Below are 18,289 nucleotides of genomic sequence, written 5' to 3'. Positions count from 1 at the left end.
TATACAACGTATCATTTTATTATCATATTTAATTATAAGCTAACGTTATTAGACTCGACCTCAACATTATACAGTAACTCTAAAATGAAATTAGACTTTTTTTATTGCAACGTCTTTATGCTTATGGCACTAATGAATAAAGGGCACCCCGAATGCTGAACATCCCGAATAAAGGATTAGTCAATACGAATCTCCGCAAAAGTGGCGCCTTTTCCCGCGCCAATTCTCTGCCCCTGCTTTCCCTCCTCGTCGACCTCCGCTCTCGGTCCAGCCGTCCCCCGGCTCGCGGTCCCACCATCATGAACGGTCCTCACCAATTGTGGCCCACCATCCTCTATCACTTTTCCCATTTTTGTCCATTGAATCAATTCTTTTTATGAGAATTCTAAGATTTTTTTAAGGATTTGGCCTTTTCATCCGGTATCCTTTCCATCATTTTTTATTTTTGTACTCAAGATTAAGTTACGTAAATATTTTATATTAATTTTTTTATAAAAATAATAAAATAAAAAGTAATAGAAACATAAAATATTGACGTGACTTAACCGTAACTACAAAATATAGGAGGGGATGAGAAGGATATAGGATGGGAAGGTAGACAATCTAAGTCTATTCTTTAATTGTGTCCATTTATCGTAAATCGTATGATCAGTTTTCGTTAAGTACCATTTGTATTTAATTTTAAATAACAAATTTAAAATAATTTTTAACCGTATGATTTATAATAAATGAACACAATTAAAAGATTTCCGGAATACTCACAAAGAAGATTTGAAAAAAATCCGTTCCCCATTAATTAACAAATTAATTTTTAATTAAAAGGTAATTATTCTCCAGAATCTCATAATTCTGTCACTCTCTCTCTCCTCTTTCTGATTGGGCATAAATACATCACCACCATCATATCACGACTTCTCAAAACGAACCCCACACCATCTCCCACCTGGACCCCCGAAGTCGCCGCCATGGCCCGCAGATCCGTGCAACTCCTTCGCCACCTCCTCCCGAAAGCAACCGCCCCAACCCTCTCCTCCACCTCCAACCCAACCCGATCCGTAACCTACATGCCCCGCCCTGGAGACGGCGCCCCTCGCGCCGTAACACTAATCCCCGGCGACGGAATCGGTCCTGTCGTCACCAACGCCGTCGAGCAGGTCATGGACGCAATGCATGCGCCAATCTACTTCGAGACCTTCGAGGTCCACGGCGACATGCGGAAGGTTCCGGATGAGGTGATGGAGTCGATCAAGAAGAACAAGGTGTGCTTGAAGGGCGGGCTGGCGACGCCCATGGGCGGCGGCGTGAGCTCTCTCAATTTGCAGCTGAGGAGGGAGCTCGATCTCTACGCCTCCCTCGTCAACTGCTTCAATCTGCCGGGGCTGGTGACGAAGCACGAGAATGTCGATATTGTCGTGATCAGGGAGAATACTGAGGGCGAGTACTCTGGGCTCGAACACGAGGTCATTCCTGGCGTCGTTGAAAGCCTTAAGGTATCATCAAATCACTGGGATTTTTGCATTTCTGCATTTTTAATTCAATTATATTTTTGGGTTTTGTTGTTATTTGATTATTTGATTGAATTTTGTCGTTTTCTAGTTTAATTACCTATGTTTAACACTAATTGGGAATGTAATCATGATTAATATATAATGTGAGGCATGTAACTTGACACATGTTTGGCAAATGGTAATGAGTAAAATTATACTCTCCTGTGACTGATTGTTGGTATTGCACCACCAACCTGTGTGGGCCCCTCCCACATTGTGGAACAATTGGAAAGACTGTTGCTTGACACTATCCTAGCTTAGGATTGTTATCCATGTCCGAGATATATCTTCATGTCAGTGTCTCACTCATCACGTGACACTCAATTTTGTTTCGCGTCATAGTGCTATTATAGGACCTCCTCTCACAATGTGTGCGGAGCCAACATGCGTTCTTGATGGGTTTATTACTATTTGTAAATGCCCTTTAAATTTCTAGCCATTTTGAAGGGATTTTCTTGGTATCCCCTCCATACTGCATAGTCTGGGATATATTCGTCACTTATACTTACTCTTGTGCTAGGTGATCACAAAGTTCTGCTCGGAGCGTATTGCTAGATATGCGTTTGAGTATGCTTACCTAAACAACAGAAAGAAGGTGACTGCTGTGCACAAAGCAAACATTATGAAGCTTGCGGATGGTCTTTTCTTGGAGTCTTGTCGTGAGGTCGCCACAAACTATCCTAGCGTTGCGTATAATGAAATCATTGTCGACAACTGCTGCATGCAGCTTGTTTCGAAGCCTGAGCAATTTGATGTCATGGTATGCCAATTACATTCATTCAATTGTTAATCTGTTTTATTTTATGCTGCATATCTATGCTATTATTCACTGGAAAGCAGGGCCTTCAGTTACCGGAGCACTTTTCAGACTCCATGGTGCCTCAGAAATGAGGCATCTGTTGTGAGGTTTAGAAGTTCCGTTGTTATATCATAGACAAAACTACGATTTTGCTTGTTACTGCATTCTTTCTGTTAAGTACTTGATTGTAATAAAACATTGTCCCGTGTGGATTCTTGTGGGAAAATGATGCCTGTTTTGAATTACAGAAAGTACGGAGTGGGTTTCGCTTTAGAAATGAAGGTGGGAAAATTTAGAGCGAACCACTTCGGGAGGAGTAAAATTAATATTCATGTGTGAATTTTCTTTCTAATTTTGACAGATTCTTGTTTTTTAACAGATCTTCTAGATTGAAATATCTCGGTTTTGTCTTTGAAATCAAAGAGGCGAGACTGTTTTTCGTGGCTAAAGCGTGCTGATTTTGATTTTGCAGGTGACACCGAATCTTTATGGCAATCTTGTTGCCAATACAGCAGCTGGTCTTGCTGGTGGCACTGGAGTTATGCCAGGAGGTGAGGTCTTCTTTTAAATTGCCTGCCCTAATGACCTCTCAAATTACAGAATTATAGGGAATATAAACCCATCCATATGTTCTGCAATGTTTTGCTTGGTGAGTATCAGGCTATTATCGATGAGGGTTGTGGTCTTTTGGTTGCAGGCAATGTTGGGGCTGATCATGCTATTTTCGAGCAAGGTGCTTCAGCAGGAAATGTTGGAAATCAGAGAATAATGGACCTAAAGAAAGCAAACCCAGTGGCCCTCCTTCTCTCCTCCGCCATGATGTTGAGACATCTGCAATTTCCATCATTTTCTGATCGACTAGAAACTGCAGTGAAACGAGTAATATTGGAGGGTAAGTGCAGGACAAAGGACCTTGGAGGACAGAGCACAACCCAAGAGGTTGTTGATGCGGTCATTGCTGCCTTAGATTGACAGAGAAGAGAAGATAAGGTTTCCATTCTTCAGCTACAGTTCATCGCCCCGTATCATTTTTTCAATTTGGCAGGGAAAGTGTTTACCTGCCATAAATTTTGAAACCTTTTAACATAATTCTTTGATTTCCTCCTCTAAATATTTTACAAGTTTTTTTTTAATAATAATTTTGAAAGATAAACACCGATTCTGGTGTTTTTAATACAAAGTTCCGATCTATCGTGTTTATGCTCAATCATCTGTGTCCATGCTTGTACTTCCCTCTTTGCAAATGCAATTGCAGTTCTCAGATAACCAACTATATGCGAACTTCCGCCATACAAACACAGCTCCAAGGTATGAAAACTGAAAGGGCAACAATAGATACATATTAGTGTTGTGTTGAGACAGGTACTTGCTACGCTGATGGCAGAACCTCCGGCGAATACCTTCCACTAAGACTGTTATCATCTTTGGATACACTGGCGTGCCAACGGTGGTACTGCTTGGACTCGCCTCAGTCTTGTTCAAGCCCCCACCATATCCACATTCATCAGCCTGACAACGATGCAGATACCACCTTTATTGGCATCTCTTCTTGCGATTTGAATTCATCTCTCGCCTCACCAGTTCTAGTCATCTCTTCTGATTCATCATTATCTTCTTCTTTAGTGATTCTTTGCTGAGCATTGGTTGGTGAAAGGTGAGCGAGTGCTTAACATTGAATTAGGCAGTGAACTGGGCTCCGGAGGGCAAAAAAGTAAATAAATAAACAACGAAAAAAAGGGGGAACAATGGGCTCTTCTAGTCATCTTGTTGGGTTCACCGAGATTGAGTACCCAAAAAATTTTAATTGGGCGAAATTTTCGACCATCATAAGGTAACATAGGAAATTTCTCAAGAAAAAATAATTTTACCATATAAAATTTGGTATGATTTAAAATTACAAAGGTGTGGGATAAGAAATTTGAAGTGTGTGAATATAATCTCTCAGATGAAAATTACCAAACCCCCTAACCATTACCCAAATCCGGACAAGAAGTGAAAAGGTTGAAATGAAATGTGGCAACGGTGCCTAGCGCTCTCCGCCAAAAAAAAAAAAAAAAAGAAAAAAAAAAAGAAAAAAGAAAAAAAAGAGGTTATTTTTTAACACGCGACTAGTATTTTAGACTGCTGTGGCACTGAAATTATGCATTGGTTGCAAGAGAATCACTTCTTGTAAAGGCATTACATTTTAGACGATGACGTTACTGAAGTATGAACTAGTTGCAAGAGAGAATCTCTCCTTGTAAAAGCACAACAATAAAGAATTAGGACTTACACTTAAGTTATAACCATAGGGGACAGACTGTTTGTGCATTTGTACAAGAAATACTTAAGTTCTGCCGTGATCGTTTGCCTCATTACATGGCTCCCCGGACAGTCATTTTCGATGACATACCAAAAACCGCAACCGGAAAGGTTCAAAGTTTTATTCTGAGAGAAAAAGCAGAGGCATTGGGCAGCCTCTCTTGAACAAAGTTGTAACAAGTGTCACTGAAAGGTATCTTTTCGTCACCTTATTGCATGTAAGCAAGGCAAATCTACATAAAACCGAACACTACCATTGCATCTTTCGTCTATGCTTAAGTTCCTCTACTGAAGCTACAACACCATTCCATACGTGTTGAAGATTATATCAAGGGACTGGGAGTCTGGGAATTAGCTCATGTGGTGGCATGTGCAGGATGTCGATCCAGATCGAGGCGGATAATGTAGGGATAGACGACGGAACCACAGTAGAGGTACTTTCCAATCTTGATCCCACTTGTAATGAGAAACAACTCAGGATCAGAGTAATGAGCAATCGGCTCCCCATCCAAATTCACAACAAATACGCCAGCATTCTTCTCCAAATGTGGCCTGCCTCCTGCATACCGCTTCACGATCGCTAGGACTTTCCGAATAAAAGGATATCGAAGTGCTAGATCCCAGTATGGTTTAACATCCTGCCAATTTGGCATAGAAAAATGTCAAGAATAAAATGCATCCAAGAATTTGTGGTCGAAATTTACAGACCGGGATTTGTCTAGCAATAAAACATTTACTCGAATGATACTCTATTCATTACTAACAGATTGATGTGATTCTTCAAAAAATAAAGAAGAAGAAATCTTACCGTGGCCAGTGCAATCCAGTAGTGGCCTTCTCCATCATATCTGATATTATCAGGCGTGCCTGGTAACTGGTCGATAAAGTTTTCTACACTCCCTTTTTTACTGCCTTGCAGGTAATATTTCCTACACCTTCTCCTGCAATATTAACCACGTAGCATATAAAACTTTGTCACATACACTTAAACAGAAAACAACGTGAATTTCGCACTCCCCTTTTCTCGCCCTGCACTTTTCATTCTTTTTTTTAGCTATAGATTGAATATACATAACAGCATAAAACGTTTGAGAATGTGAGAATCACTACCGATAAAGAGCGTAAGTCTGAAAACATACATGACAGTTTCGCAGAAGATGACATAGTTTTGATCTGGAGAGACTGCAACTCCATTAGCAAAGTACAGGTTGCGAACGAGCACTTTGGTCTCTTTGGTCATCAGATTGTAGCTCAGAAATCTACCGTAGGGTCTACCTTCCAAAATGTCCAACATGAACTCATCCAAGCTGTATTTGTATGAAGCATCTGTGAAATAAATCATACCATCTTCTGCTACATCTACACAATCTGTCAGCTTGAATTTTACACCCTCGGCCTCATCTGTCAGCAGTTCAATTATTCCCTCCTCACTTATCTTCAGTAGCCCCTGATAAAAACCCAAAAAAAAAAAAAGTTAAAGTTTGTTGATGGAAAATGATTTTCGAACTCTTTTTGTCCTCTCTCTACTTTTCCTTTGTAACCCTTCGATTGAATCAATAAAAATAGAAGGAAAAGAAAAAAAAAAATCAAGGAACGAAAATAAGATGAGGGGTTCAAGTGAAAACAAGCATGAAAATCACTACATTTGGTATAACATGTACTCAACAAATACAAACTTATCATCAAAGTTTCACAAATTCAATTACATTTCTTAACTGAGTGTGTTATTTAACTTATTTTGTGATTCAACAGTAGCTTATACTAAGTACGAGCATTATCTCTTCACGTACACGCTCTAAATTTCCATATAGGAATTCCAAACTTCGATATCACATTGGTAATTTGTTGATGAGAATAATAATACGTTATCTATGATGTATCAATAGCCTGCTTCTTTAATAAAGAACAAATGTCCGCTTTATAGCTCGCCTAACTATACTCTCTAGTTCATGAAATTTCAACTATTCATCCAATTATGACTTATGTTTTCTTTAAAAATATTTTTGACAGAATTCAAATGTTAGCACCTGTTAGGTTTCTCATAGTATTGGACGGTTCATTGATGTATAATGATGCACTTACATATATACATTTGGGACTCGGTATTTACAACAGAATCCTAAGTTCAAAGAACATACAACGAACCTACCCTAATACATAGGAGAAACCTAACCGGTGCATCAATGAACCATCCAATTATAGCTTTTCTACATCAAAGTTTTTCTAATATTAGGTAAGAGTTACTTATCTACTCGGGTTATATCTAGTAAGTCATACCACGTGTATTTACAAAACAAAGTTTTCCTTCTATCCAATGTTCTAAATACATACTGTGTGAGTCTGTGAGAGCCGTATATTAAATCAATATTTAGATTACCGGTTCATGTCACCGTCTATTATGATGTTGTACATCAAATATCATAATACAAAGTGAAGAAACAATAAAAAAATATACTCTTCATTTATATTATGATACATGACATACCAATGTTAAGGCAAAGATGGCCATGTCAAATCTTGGTTAGGCCATCTCTAACCAAGCCGGCCAAAGGGCTACAGGTCAAAACATAGCCCGTTTTGACACAAAACCCATCTCTAATGGAGGGCAAGGCAAAAAGAAGAATTGGGACCCACCAGGCCAAAATATAGCCAAATGGTCAGAGGACTGAGCAAACATAACCAGCCAGCCAACCTTGAAAGTTAGGCCCAACTGTGCTGCTAGCTGATGTCATGTAGCATTGTTTTTTTTTAAGACGAAATTTAAAATTCTAATTTTTTCCTATAAATATCTAAGTCATTTTTATACTAGTTCTCACATTATTTTCACCATTCCATACTATCTTACCTCATTTTAATGTTTAAGTTATTTACATGCAAGTAAAATTAAATATTTAATAACATAGAACTTAAAACAACATTTAGCGACAAGTGACCCTCTAAATATGTCCAGAGACTTTATTTTAGAGTTAATCTCAGTTTACTATCCTAAAGTTTTTTGATTTTCAACATTTGGTACATGAAATTTTTTTCGCCCTAGTCTAGTACCTAAAGTTATAATTCTGGGACACTTTCATATATTCGTTAAGTTTTCCGTGAGAACCTCCGTTAACTGTTGCCCACATAGACAATGACTGAGTGCCACGTGTTAATATGGGTCCACGTGAAAATTAAAAAAAATTAAAAAATTGAAAATTTTTTTTTCTACCCACACGTTTCGTACCTCACTCTCCCTACCGAAGATGATCTCTTTCCCTCCCCCCCTTCCCTCCCATCTCTCCTCTGCAACCCGCACCACCCTACCTTCTATTTCTCATATGCAACCCACACCCACCTTCCCTTCTCTCTTCTACAACATGCACCCACCCTCCCTTCTCTCCTCTATAATCGCACCCACCCTTCCCGCACACCCAACCCAACAAAATGTCGAGGAGAGAAAAGAATAGAAGCACCAAGGCAAGGTAGCCACCAGGTGTCGATGCCGCTGCCGGAGTCCAATGACGTGGCGACGAAGGCTAGGAATGCTTAAGAATCGTTTAGGAATTGCGAATATATCCAAATTAAGTATTTGGGTCAACAAGATTTTTGATATATTTTAAAAATTGGAAGGAGGGAGGGGGCAATGAGGTAGGAAATGGGTGGATAGGAAAAAAAAAAAGGTTTTTTTTTAATTTTTATTTCTTTCAATTTTAAATTTTCATGTGAACTCATATTGACACATGACACTTAGTCATTGTTCACGTGAACGCTACGTCACCAATTAACAGAGGTTCTGACGAAAAATTTAACCAATGTATGAATGTATCACAGAATTATAACTTTAGGTACCAGATTGGGACGAAAAAAACTTCAAGTCCAAATGTTGAAAATCAATAAACATCAAGATAGTAAACTAAAACTAATCTTCTATTTTAATATAGTAGTTTAATTCAATTAACTGATAAAATTAAAGACCAAATTTCAAATAATAAATTGTTGAGGAGGGCTAAAAAAAATAGCACTCTTCAGTTGTAGATTGAATATAAATATGGCCTAATAGTGTTTATTAAAAAATAATTTCTTAAGTCATCTCTAACCGAGGGCTGGCCAGAGGGCTTATTTTAGCACTATGGCCCTCCAAGATATTAACATCTTAATGAACAGTACAAGACCATATTTGCCTCCATCTCCAACCGAGGGCCAAAGGGCCATAGGACTCGTTTTAGCCTTGTCACAAAAAACAGTCTCCAACCTAGGGCTAAAAGGTCATAGGGCCAAACATAATTTATTATTTAAAAACTACCATTTGAATTCAAATCCAACGGTGAAAGATCATTAGCGAACCTACAAGAGGGTGGAGTCGAGAAAATTTGGATTCCATCATGATGTCTTACATCATATTACACAATATGATAGTTGAGGATGAGCGAGATGAGTATATTGATGGAGAGTTCGATGACGACCAAGAAGATCCAAATAGGTCAAAAAAGGCTCGTGCAAAAATATATGATGGGCCTAATTTGCCATTCAATTCAAGAACTAGTAGTATATCTATAAATGAGTACATGAGGAGCTATAAAATGATATGTTCTCGTGCCACAAACAAGTACCTACAATAGGATCTTGTTGCACATCTTTGGGCCAAAAGAAGCATGGTGTAGGTGTTTATGTTTTATGTTGTTAAATGTTTTTAAAAATGTTGTTTAAGTTTCATGTTGTTAAATGTTTTTTTTATGTTGATTAATGTTATTTAATGTTCTTTCATATTGTTTAATGTTATTTCATGTTACTTAATTTAATTTAATGTTGTATAATGGCTTAGGAAGTTATATAAAAAAATAGAATTTAAAAAAAAATATATGAAACAAATTTTGTAAAATAGAAGTTATAGGAAAAAAATAGAATTTACAAAAAAAATATGAAACAAATTTTGTAAAATAGAAGTTATAGGAAAAAAATAAAATTAAAAAATAGAAATTATAGGAAAAAAATGAAATTTAAAAAAAAATATGAAACAAATTTTGTAAAATAGAAGTTATAGAGAAAAAATTAAAAATATGAAACAAATTTTGTAAAATAGAAGTTATAGCAAAAAATAGAAGTTATAGGAAAAAAATATAAAACAAATTTTGTAAATAAAAAAATAAAATTAAAAAATAACGGCTAACTGACGTCAACTAGCCGTTGGATTCAAATTTTTCTTTAAACAATCATGTCAGTTATAACCGACAGAAATATATTTATATTAAATATCCTCCTATCGGTTATATCCGACAAGATTTCTCTAATCTTCTGGCCAGCTCTTTGGCCCTTTTAGATTCCGTGAGGCCCACAAGTCTTCTAGCCTAGTCTTCTGTTAAAGACGATTTTCGCACTATTTTTGACCCTCTAATCCTCTAGATCCTTTGATTAGAGATGACCTTACATAACTTTAATTTAGAAGGAGGCTAAACGAAGTCGTTCGATTGGAAATCACCTTACGTTTTCAGTTTACATATCCATGTGTATGTGAAAATTGACAACATAAACATTCGAACAAAATCAGAGTACTTTATTGCTGACCACAAAAAAATGTGCTGTGAATTAGGATCAGGCTGACCTTTTCTGTGTCAGCCACGTAAACCTCCTTGTCATCGCCGTGAGCGAGTCCGAGCGGTCTCCCGCCGGTGAAAACCCAGTTCTCCACCACCGAGTCAGCAGCCGAATCATTCAGCGTGACTCGCTTAACCCACCCGTCAGCACATCCGGTATAAATAAGTCCCGACTTCGGATCGTAAGCCACGTCTTCCGGTGCCACTAAAGCCCCGGCACCCACAAACTCCGACCCTTTGAGAATATGAGCATTACGCTTCGGAGCAGCTGCGACTGGTTGAGTCAACTCGTGAAGCGGCAGAGGAGCTGGGTTGAGCGTATCGAGTTGGTGAATGAGTAGGGCTATTGCTACTGGAGCTAGTACCGAGAAGATGAGAAGAGTTGAGTGCCATGAAGGAGTTTTTCTTGTGGGAGTGGGATGAGTGTCGTCGGAGGCTTGGGCTGGGGAAGTGGAGTGCATTGCTCAGTGACTCAGTGAGGTTTGGTAACTCGGTCTAGAAGGATCTATCTATCTATCAGAGCATGTAGGTATATATAGAATTGCGATTTTCTTTTTGAGTAACTAGTTTCAGGCAACTAGTCTCGACGCATGTTTTATTAAATTAAATATTAGATTAATCAAAGATTAAATTTGAACCCATATCAACAAGAGCTCAATACATTTTTATCTCTGTGTAAAACGTCACTTGCGTCAAATATTTCATTATTGGATTTCAGACTTTTTAAGTACTTAGTTACGTGTAGGTCTCGAATACATATTCAATCTTACTTTATCAAATATCTTAAATTGATTGACTAGGATCGCAGCGCAAGACAAATTCAACCGTTAGATATGAGTTGAATGTGATTGCCATGTATAGTAACCATAATTTTTCAAAGCAATTTATCCGAATTTTAGTTTAATACTAGCAAATTGTACCCGCGTATTGCTGCTGGTTTGAAACATGGTTGAAGATGTTGAAAATGTGTCAATTTGTACCATTTGTTTGGGTGTACATTATGTTATTCAATATTTGAGCTTCCAATTTAGTACATTTACATCTTTAATTTCCAATAAACAAAGAAAATGATTAGCATCACATATTTAATAATATATAGATTGCCTACATACACGTGCTAAAGGCACGAACGATCATAGGTAATTACATGACATTCATAATGCACTTGCCTAATATAATCTGGTTAACCAATATCTAGCATCATTTATATGAAAGGAAAAAAGATGCAGTAGTAGTATCTAGCATCATTTATAATCTGGTTAACTAATATGATGCAAGAGTCTTGCTTTTCTCAGTACCAAGTTCCCAAGGAACAATCTGCTTGCGGATAATCATGTCAGCATCCACAATCACAACCTCATCAACTTGAAAGCAACTTGAACTGGTTTGTTAATACCTGCAAAATTAGCATCTTAACTAAAACAATCAATAATCTATGCATTAATGAAAGCAAACTTCTTCCATTTAATTCAAACCATCAAATTAAATGAAGAACTCAATCCAACCCAGAATTTAAAATTCAAACTTTGTATATAATTAAGAAAGAAAAAAAATCCGTTGATTTTCTTTTAAGTCATCCGATTAGACGGTCGAAAACTAAAAAAGTGTGGGAGAAGTAAAAAAAGATGTGTGGATATCACACCCATTTACATAAAAGTTTATCAAACACTTGAACACTGTTTTTTTTTTGGTTAAAAGCACTTTTACAATAAAAGTTTACCAAACACTAATTGTTTTATTTTACAGCTGATTATTTTTACAGCACATCAGAAGCTGTATTTTTTTTTTTTTTTTAAACACAACAATACCAAACTAGCCCTAAGTCCGGTGCATTCTATCTTATGCTGGCCTCTCAACAGTTGGAACCATGACTTCCTAAAGCCAAAAACAAAACAAAATTAAACAGCATGTTGGGAATCTAAAGCTACAAACAAAACCCCCAAAATCATAAAATAACAAAATTTAAACAAAAGACCCATTCATAAATTAAAAGCAGAGAATTACTCACAGCCTCTGAGAGCGATTTCCATTTATCACCGGCAGCTTTATCGACCTATTCAAATTGATCAAAAGTCAAAAAAAAATATAATATAAGAACGATTGAAAAAAAAAAACCCCCAACATAAAGTTTCACTATGTAAATGGGTCTACGTGATAACACTGATTTATTAAAAACGATTCAGATGAATTATAAATTTTAACAATTCAAAAATCCAAGGGCAGCAAACAAAAATTCCAAAAAAAGGGACAAATCCCCAACACTCAAAAGCTAAAAAAACCCATAAATCCCTAAAAACCTAGATCTCATCAACAAAAGGCAAACCTGCAACAGCTGGAAAAACTTACTAAAAATCACTTAGTTCGTTTTAAAAGCCAAAAAAATAAATAAAATAACTATTCATATCTACAAAGAACATCTAATAGAAACTGAGAAAAACAAAGCAAAGCAATTAAAACAGTGTTATAATATAAACAGAGTAGAAACAAAACAAAGAGATTTTAGAGATTTTTATTTGGTATATATATGATTTCTCATTGATATTTTATCTAAATTATTATATAAAATAATGAATAGGTAACAAGTCATTGTAAAGAATCCACTGCTTTTCCGGTAAAGACCGCATTATGTTAGTAATCGATTAGCATTTAAACGTTGTTGTATATATAAATCTACCGAATGCATGATTAGTAGCATGAACTAAAACAACATGGTTTGACAGTTAAAATGGTCAGCCAAATTATATGTGAAAAAATGCTACCCAGGTAAACTGAAGATTCATCATTTGATTGTAAATCCCCAACTAATCAAAGAAAAACCAAAAATTATAAAATAAAATCAGCATATAGTATGGTAAATAGCCATAACAAATTGACACAGAAGCATATCAACGTTGCATCGTCACGGGTACACCGTTAGCAACGTTTCTTTCCTAATCCAAACATAAACATGAATCAATTAAAAGTTTTAAAAAATGAAATATCACTTCAATCTTAAAACTAATAACCAAATGGTTATTAAACTGCCCCTAAAGGAATACACATTTTGGATTTATTAAATGGAGTTTTTCAAAATCTTCAACTAAGTGAAACTAATATACAAATAAAGTGCATATATAGGGACCAGAGATCACTGAAAACTACATGCTTACCAATCTTTTAAGCACCACGGTAAGTTAACAGTGTTAGAAGAAAAATATTATTGGAACTATTGAATGAACACATAACCGAACCCATTTTAGTCTTACCTCGCGGTTGTTTGCCCAAATAATTACCAGATTTCCAAGTGATAAATCAAATATATAACTATTACTATTATGCACTACCCTTTTAAATTACCATGCCAAGAGAAGGAAAAGTAAATTGTGAGGTGAAAAAATATAACTGAAAGCAGAGTATAATTAACCATTTTGATGTTCCTGTTAATTATGTCTAAAAGAACGTCCATCTCCAGTGCATTCTTTCTAATAATTGACACAAAAGTAACAAATATGCAGCCATTCCATGTAATTTGAAGAGGAACAACCATTTACCTGAGTTTTTTTTTGACACAAAAAAATTAAAAACACTTGAATGAATTTAACAAATCGGTGAGATGTAGTATGTAATTAATTAGTATTCTTGACAAATATATACCTGTTGCTTATCCAAGATATAATTCAATGTCGAATCGAAATCAATATTCATATGAACTAATTTAAACAATAAAAATAATGAACTGAATCATTTACCCAAGATATAAATTAACACCACCAACTCACCTAAATTAAAAACTTAAATTGGTGAAATATACAACCCAAAGGCAAAGTATTCCCTGCAGTTAGTTCAAACGACATTGACAAAAAATTCCCAAAAAATCAATATTCTTATAGCCACTTTTATCATATTTTATAAACACACAACTTATCAAACAAAGAGAGGGGTTAAGAAAAATACCCATTAATCTCACGAATCTGCTCCAGAATGATTTCTCCAAGAACCCTAGTAGCAGCAAATGGCTCCACACTGCGTGCTTCATGGCTCGAAGCAGCAACCCTTGAACCCTTTTCAATTCAACATAAATTACAGCAACAAAAACCTACAAAAATGCTGTATAAGGCAATTAATAAAAATATTAAAAGAAAAAATAAACAGAGAATCACCAAATCCAATTTTCAATCACTTAAAATTATACAATTGCAGTTCCTAAAACAAAAAATAATTTGCAGAAAGAAAATTGGAAAATTCGAACTTGATAACAGTCTACCTTAAGAAACCCCATTACCGAGTAACAGCAACAACAACATTGAGACATAATTTGGAGAATGTATATGGTGGACAAATTTAACAACTTTAGTACTGTTTACAAAGCTTCAACCAATACAACAGAAATCAAATCAATTTATACCTACATATCTCCAATCCGAATTGTACCCTCGTGCCCTGCAATGTCTTGGGGAGTGATTCTTGCCTGAAATCCAAACAAAACAAAATTTGTAATTTTAGTTTCCAACACATTTAACCTCCACAGCACACAGAAAATCAAAACTCTCATCAATAGAAAATCAAAAGGAAAACTTGAAATTATATACCTAAAGCACAAATGGTTTGCAAACGCGTAGACTGAGATGAGTGCCAGACTTGCTTCAAGGCGCCTAAGGACTTGTGCCTTCATTTCCTCTGTGGGTTAGGGTGAATACAACCGGCGGACATGGTGAATCCTTGAACAGTCGTCCCTCTGCTAACCAAAAAGAAGCCACTGATGCGGATAAAAAACAGGACGTTTAACGAAAAACTCCGGTATTATTCATTTAATGAAAAATCATATTTTTACATTAAAAAGTTAATTTTAGTGTTATTCATTTACCTTTTATTTTATCCGTATCGTTAAAACTCAAAGTTTTTAAGCTCTATTTATTAGTTTCCTATAAAAAAACGACATGGTGGAAGGTTCCCAGCAGAGATTTGGCATGTTGCGCAGGATGGAGATGGAAAAGGAGAAGACAGCACGTCCCAAATTGGAAAAAAAAATGTGTGAGAGAAGGAGAGAGCGAGAGACGAACCTTATTCGCTTGCGGAGGCTAGGTTCCGGGCTTGAGAGAGAGCTCGAGATATCTGTGGAAGCAAATGGAAGAGTTCTACTTTTCCACCCTTCTTGCTTTCCCAGATGAGATGAGAGGGGGTGGGGGGACAGATGGAGCCCTTACATTTTTTAAATCTTTTTTTTTTTCGTCAAAGAATTTAAAAAAAATAAAAATATTGAATTTTAACAATAAAGATAAAATAAATAGTATTATAATTAATTTTTTAATATAAAAATATAATTTTTTATTAAACTAAATAGTATCAAGAGATTTTCATTAAACTTTTCTTACTTTATCCCTTTAATTGTACAAAGCAGGTAATAAGAACTGAATCCAATACTGATGATAAACACGAGGCCGGAAAGGACAAAACAGACTTTTTCCTGTAGCAAAGTGTAAACATTACGGCAACCAAAGCAGAATCCTTTCACTGTTTATGAACAGTGCACCCTCTCACGTGATGAACAGTGCTAATCTGAGTTTTAATAAATACAAATTTTAAATTTGAATATAAGAGGACAAACACGATAATTAAAGTCTGCAGGTCTATTTAATAATTTCTGGATATAGAAATGTAGAACTTGAGTTATGGTCTATTATTTATGTCATGCATGGTCTTCTTAACATTGCCTGTATAGATATAATCTATTATTGTCAAATTATCAAAACTAAATGGTTTATTCACGTCAACAACTTTGTTATGTAAACTAAATTTTAAATCAAATTTAGTAAACTAAATAATATGATTTTTAACGATTGAATTGTTAATATTTTTTTTCTTTTGAAAAAAAATACATTAGTAAATTTCATTTCCTCAAAAAGTGTAATACATTCGTTTCACAATCATAAACCAAGGCAAAATTACATAAACCAAACACCACCATTGCATCTATAGTCTATGCTTAAGTTTCTCTAGTGAAGCTACAATACCATTCCGTACGTGTTGAAGATTATAACAAGGGGCTAGGTATTAGCTCATGTGGTGGCATGTGCAGGATGTTGATCCAGATCGAGGCGGATAATGTAGGGATAGACGACGGAACCGCAGTAGAGGTACTTTCCAATCTTGATCCCACTTGTAATGAGAAATAACTCATCCAAATTCACAACAAATAGGCCAGCATTCTTCTCCAAATGTGGCCTGCCTCCTGCATACCGCTTCACGATCGCTAGGACTTTCCGAATAAAAGGATATCGAAGTGCTAGATCCCAGTATGGTTTAACATCCTGGCAATTTGTCATAGAAAAATGTCAGGAATAAGATGCATCCAAGAATTTGTGGTCGAAATTTACAGACCGGGATTTGTCTAGTAATAGAACATTTACTTGAGCGATACTCTATTCATTACTAACAGATTGATGTGATTTTTCAAAAAATAAAGAAGAAGAAATCTTACCGTGGCCAGTGCAATCCAGTAATGGCCTTCTCCATCATATCTGATATTATCAGGCATGCCCGGTAAATGGTCGATAAAGTTTTCTACATCCCCTTTTTTAGTGCATTCCAGGTAATATTTCCTACACCTTCTCCTGCAATATTAACCACGTAGCATAGTCTAAAACTTTGTCACATACACTTAAACAGAAAACAACGTGATTTTCGCACTCCTCTTTTCTCGCCCTGCACTTTTCATTCTTTCTTTTAGCTATAGATTGAATATACATAAAAGCATAAAACGTTTGAGAATGTGAGAATCACTACCGATAAAAAGCGTAAGTCTGAAAACATACATTACAGTTTCGCAGAAGATGACATAGTTTTGATCTTGAGAGACTGCAACTCCATTAGCAAAGCACAGGTTGCGAACGAGCACTTTGGTCTCTTTGGTCATCGGATTGTAGCTCAGAAATCTACCGTAGGGTCTACCTTCCAAAATGTCCAACATGAACTCATCCAAGCTGTATTTGTATGAAGCATCTGTGAAATAAATCATACCATCTTCTGCTACATCTACAAAATCTGTTAGCTTGAATTTTACACCCTCGGCCTCATCTGCCAGCAGTTCGATTATTCCCTCCTCACTTATCTGCAGTAGCCCCTGATAAAAACCCAAAAAAAAGAGTAAAAGTTTGTTGATGGAAAATGAGTGGTTCTCTCAATACTTTTCCTCTGTAACCCTTGGATTGAATAAATAAAAAAATAAAAAAAACAAAGAACTGAAATAAGATGAGGGGTTCAGGCGAAAACGAGAGTGAAAATCACTACATTGGTAAAGTGACAGGATGATCTCACTAACATATAACATGTACTCAAGAAATACAAACTTATCATCAAAGTTTCACAAATTCAATTACATTTCTTAATCGAGTATGTTATTCAACTTATTTTGTGATTCACAACGTCTTATACTCAGTGCAAGCATTATCTCTTTACGTAAACCTTGATTACGTTTTCAGTTCACATGTCCATGTGTACGTGAAAATTGACAACATAAACATACGAACAAAATCAGAATATACTTTATCGCTAAACACAAAAAAAGTGCTGTGAATTAGGATCAGGCTGACCTTATCGGTGTCAGCCACGTAAACCTCCTTGTCAGCGCCGTGAGCAAGTCCGCGCGGTCTCCCGCCGGTGAAAACCCAGTTCTCCACCACCGAGTCAGCAGCCGACTCGTTCAGCGTGACTCGCTTAACCCACCCGTCAGCACATCCCGTATAAATAAGTCCCGTCTTCGATCGTAAGCCACGTCTTCCGGTGCCACCAAAGCCCCGACACCCACAAACTCCGACCCTTTGAGCATATGAGCATTACGCTTGGGAGCAGCTGCGACTGGCTGAGTCAACTCGTGAAGTGGCAGAGAAGCTGGGTCGAGGGTGTCGAGTCGGTAAATGAGTAGGGCTATTGCTACTGGAGCCAGTACTAAGAAGATGAGAAAAGGTGAGTGCCATGGCGTTTTTCTTGTGGGAGTGGGATGAGAGTCGTCGGAACCTTGGGCTGGAGAAGGGGAGTGCATTGCTTAGTGACTCGGTGAGGTTTGGTAACTCGGTCTAGAGAGATCTATGTATCTATCA

General features: G+C 36.5%; 3 protein-coding genes and 1 long non-coding RNA gene across 9 annotated transcripts; 1 reads left to right on the top strand and 3 right to left on the bottom strand.

Annotated features, from left to right (window-relative positions):
- The first annotated feature begins 872 nt into the window (after nt 1-872).
- On the top strand, nt 873-3,553 carry LOC137748901 (isocitrate dehydrogenase [NAD] regulatory subunit 1, mitochondrial-like). 2 transcript variants are annotated; one of them, XM_088687392.1, is made up of 4 exons: nt 873-1,490; nt 2,080-2,307; nt 2,819-2,897; nt 3,044-3,553. In XM_088687392.1, exons 1-4 carry the CDS (start codon nt 966-968, stop codon nt 3,316-3,318), a joined length of 1,107 nt encoding a protein of 368 aa, XP_088543518.1. In that variant the 5' UTR covers nt 873-965; the 3' UTR covers nt 3,319-3,553. The 2 variants fall into 2 exon arrangements, with proteins under 2 accessions (XP_088543518.1, XP_068345194.2); XM_068489093.2 differs by having other exon boundaries at nt 2,068-2,307.
- A 1,047-nt stretch (nt 3,554-4,600) lies between these two features.
- LOC137747146 (protein STRICTOSIDINE SYNTHASE-LIKE 5) lies at nt 4,601-10,952 on the bottom strand. The gene is made up of 4 exons (XM_068487175.2): nt 10,223-10,952; nt 5,787-6,094; nt 5,456-5,588; nt 4,601-5,285 (listed from the first exon to the last, which is right to left on the bottom strand). The coding sequence occupies exons 1-4, from the start codon at nt 10,673-10,675 to the stop codon at nt 5,004-5,006; spliced, it is 1,176 nt and encodes a 391-aa protein (XP_068343276.2). The 5' UTR covers nt 10,676-10,952; the 3' UTR covers nt 4,601-5,003.
- A 317-nt stretch (nt 10,953-11,269) lies between these two features.
- Nucleotides 11,270-15,401, bottom strand: LOC137748604 (uncharacterized). Of its 5 annotated transcripts, none has more exons than XR_015957614.1 (6): nt 15,254-15,401; nt 14,783-14,928; nt 14,599-14,661; nt 14,148-14,289; nt 12,223-12,267; nt 11,270-11,610 (listed from the first exon to the last, which is right to left on the bottom strand). It is a non-coding gene; the product is annotated as an uncharacterized LOC137748604 (long non-coding RNA). The 5 variants fall into 5 exon arrangements; XR_015957613.1 differs by having other exon boundaries at nt 14,148-14,300; nt 14,783-14,949; nt 15,254-15,393; XR_015957612.1 differs by having other exon boundaries at nt 14,783-14,949; nt 15,254-15,393.
- Nucleotides 15,402-16,066: 665 nt separating this feature from the next.
- Nucleotides 16,067-18,289, bottom strand: LOC137746409 (protein STRICTOSIDINE SYNTHASE-LIKE 5). Its single transcript, XM_068486431.2, is given in 5 exon segments — nt 16,067-16,501; nt 16,672-16,804; nt 17,006-17,313; nt 17,783-17,952; nt 17,955-18,289. Coding segments are annotated over 5 exon segments (1,140 nt in total). The 5' UTR covers nt 18,232-18,289; the 3' UTR covers nt 16,067-16,249.

Source organism: Pyrus communis, chromosome 2, assembly GCF_041283825.1.
Source record: "Pyrus communis isolate YQ-2024b chromosome 2, ASM4128382v1, whole genome shotgun sequence".
Lineage (NCBI taxonomy): Eukaryota > Viridiplantae > Streptophyta > Magnoliopsida > Rosales > Rosaceae > Pyrus > Pyrus communis.
The sequence above is the reverse complement of the archived record's forward strand: the minus strand, read 5'-3'. Positions and strand labels throughout refer to the sequence as shown.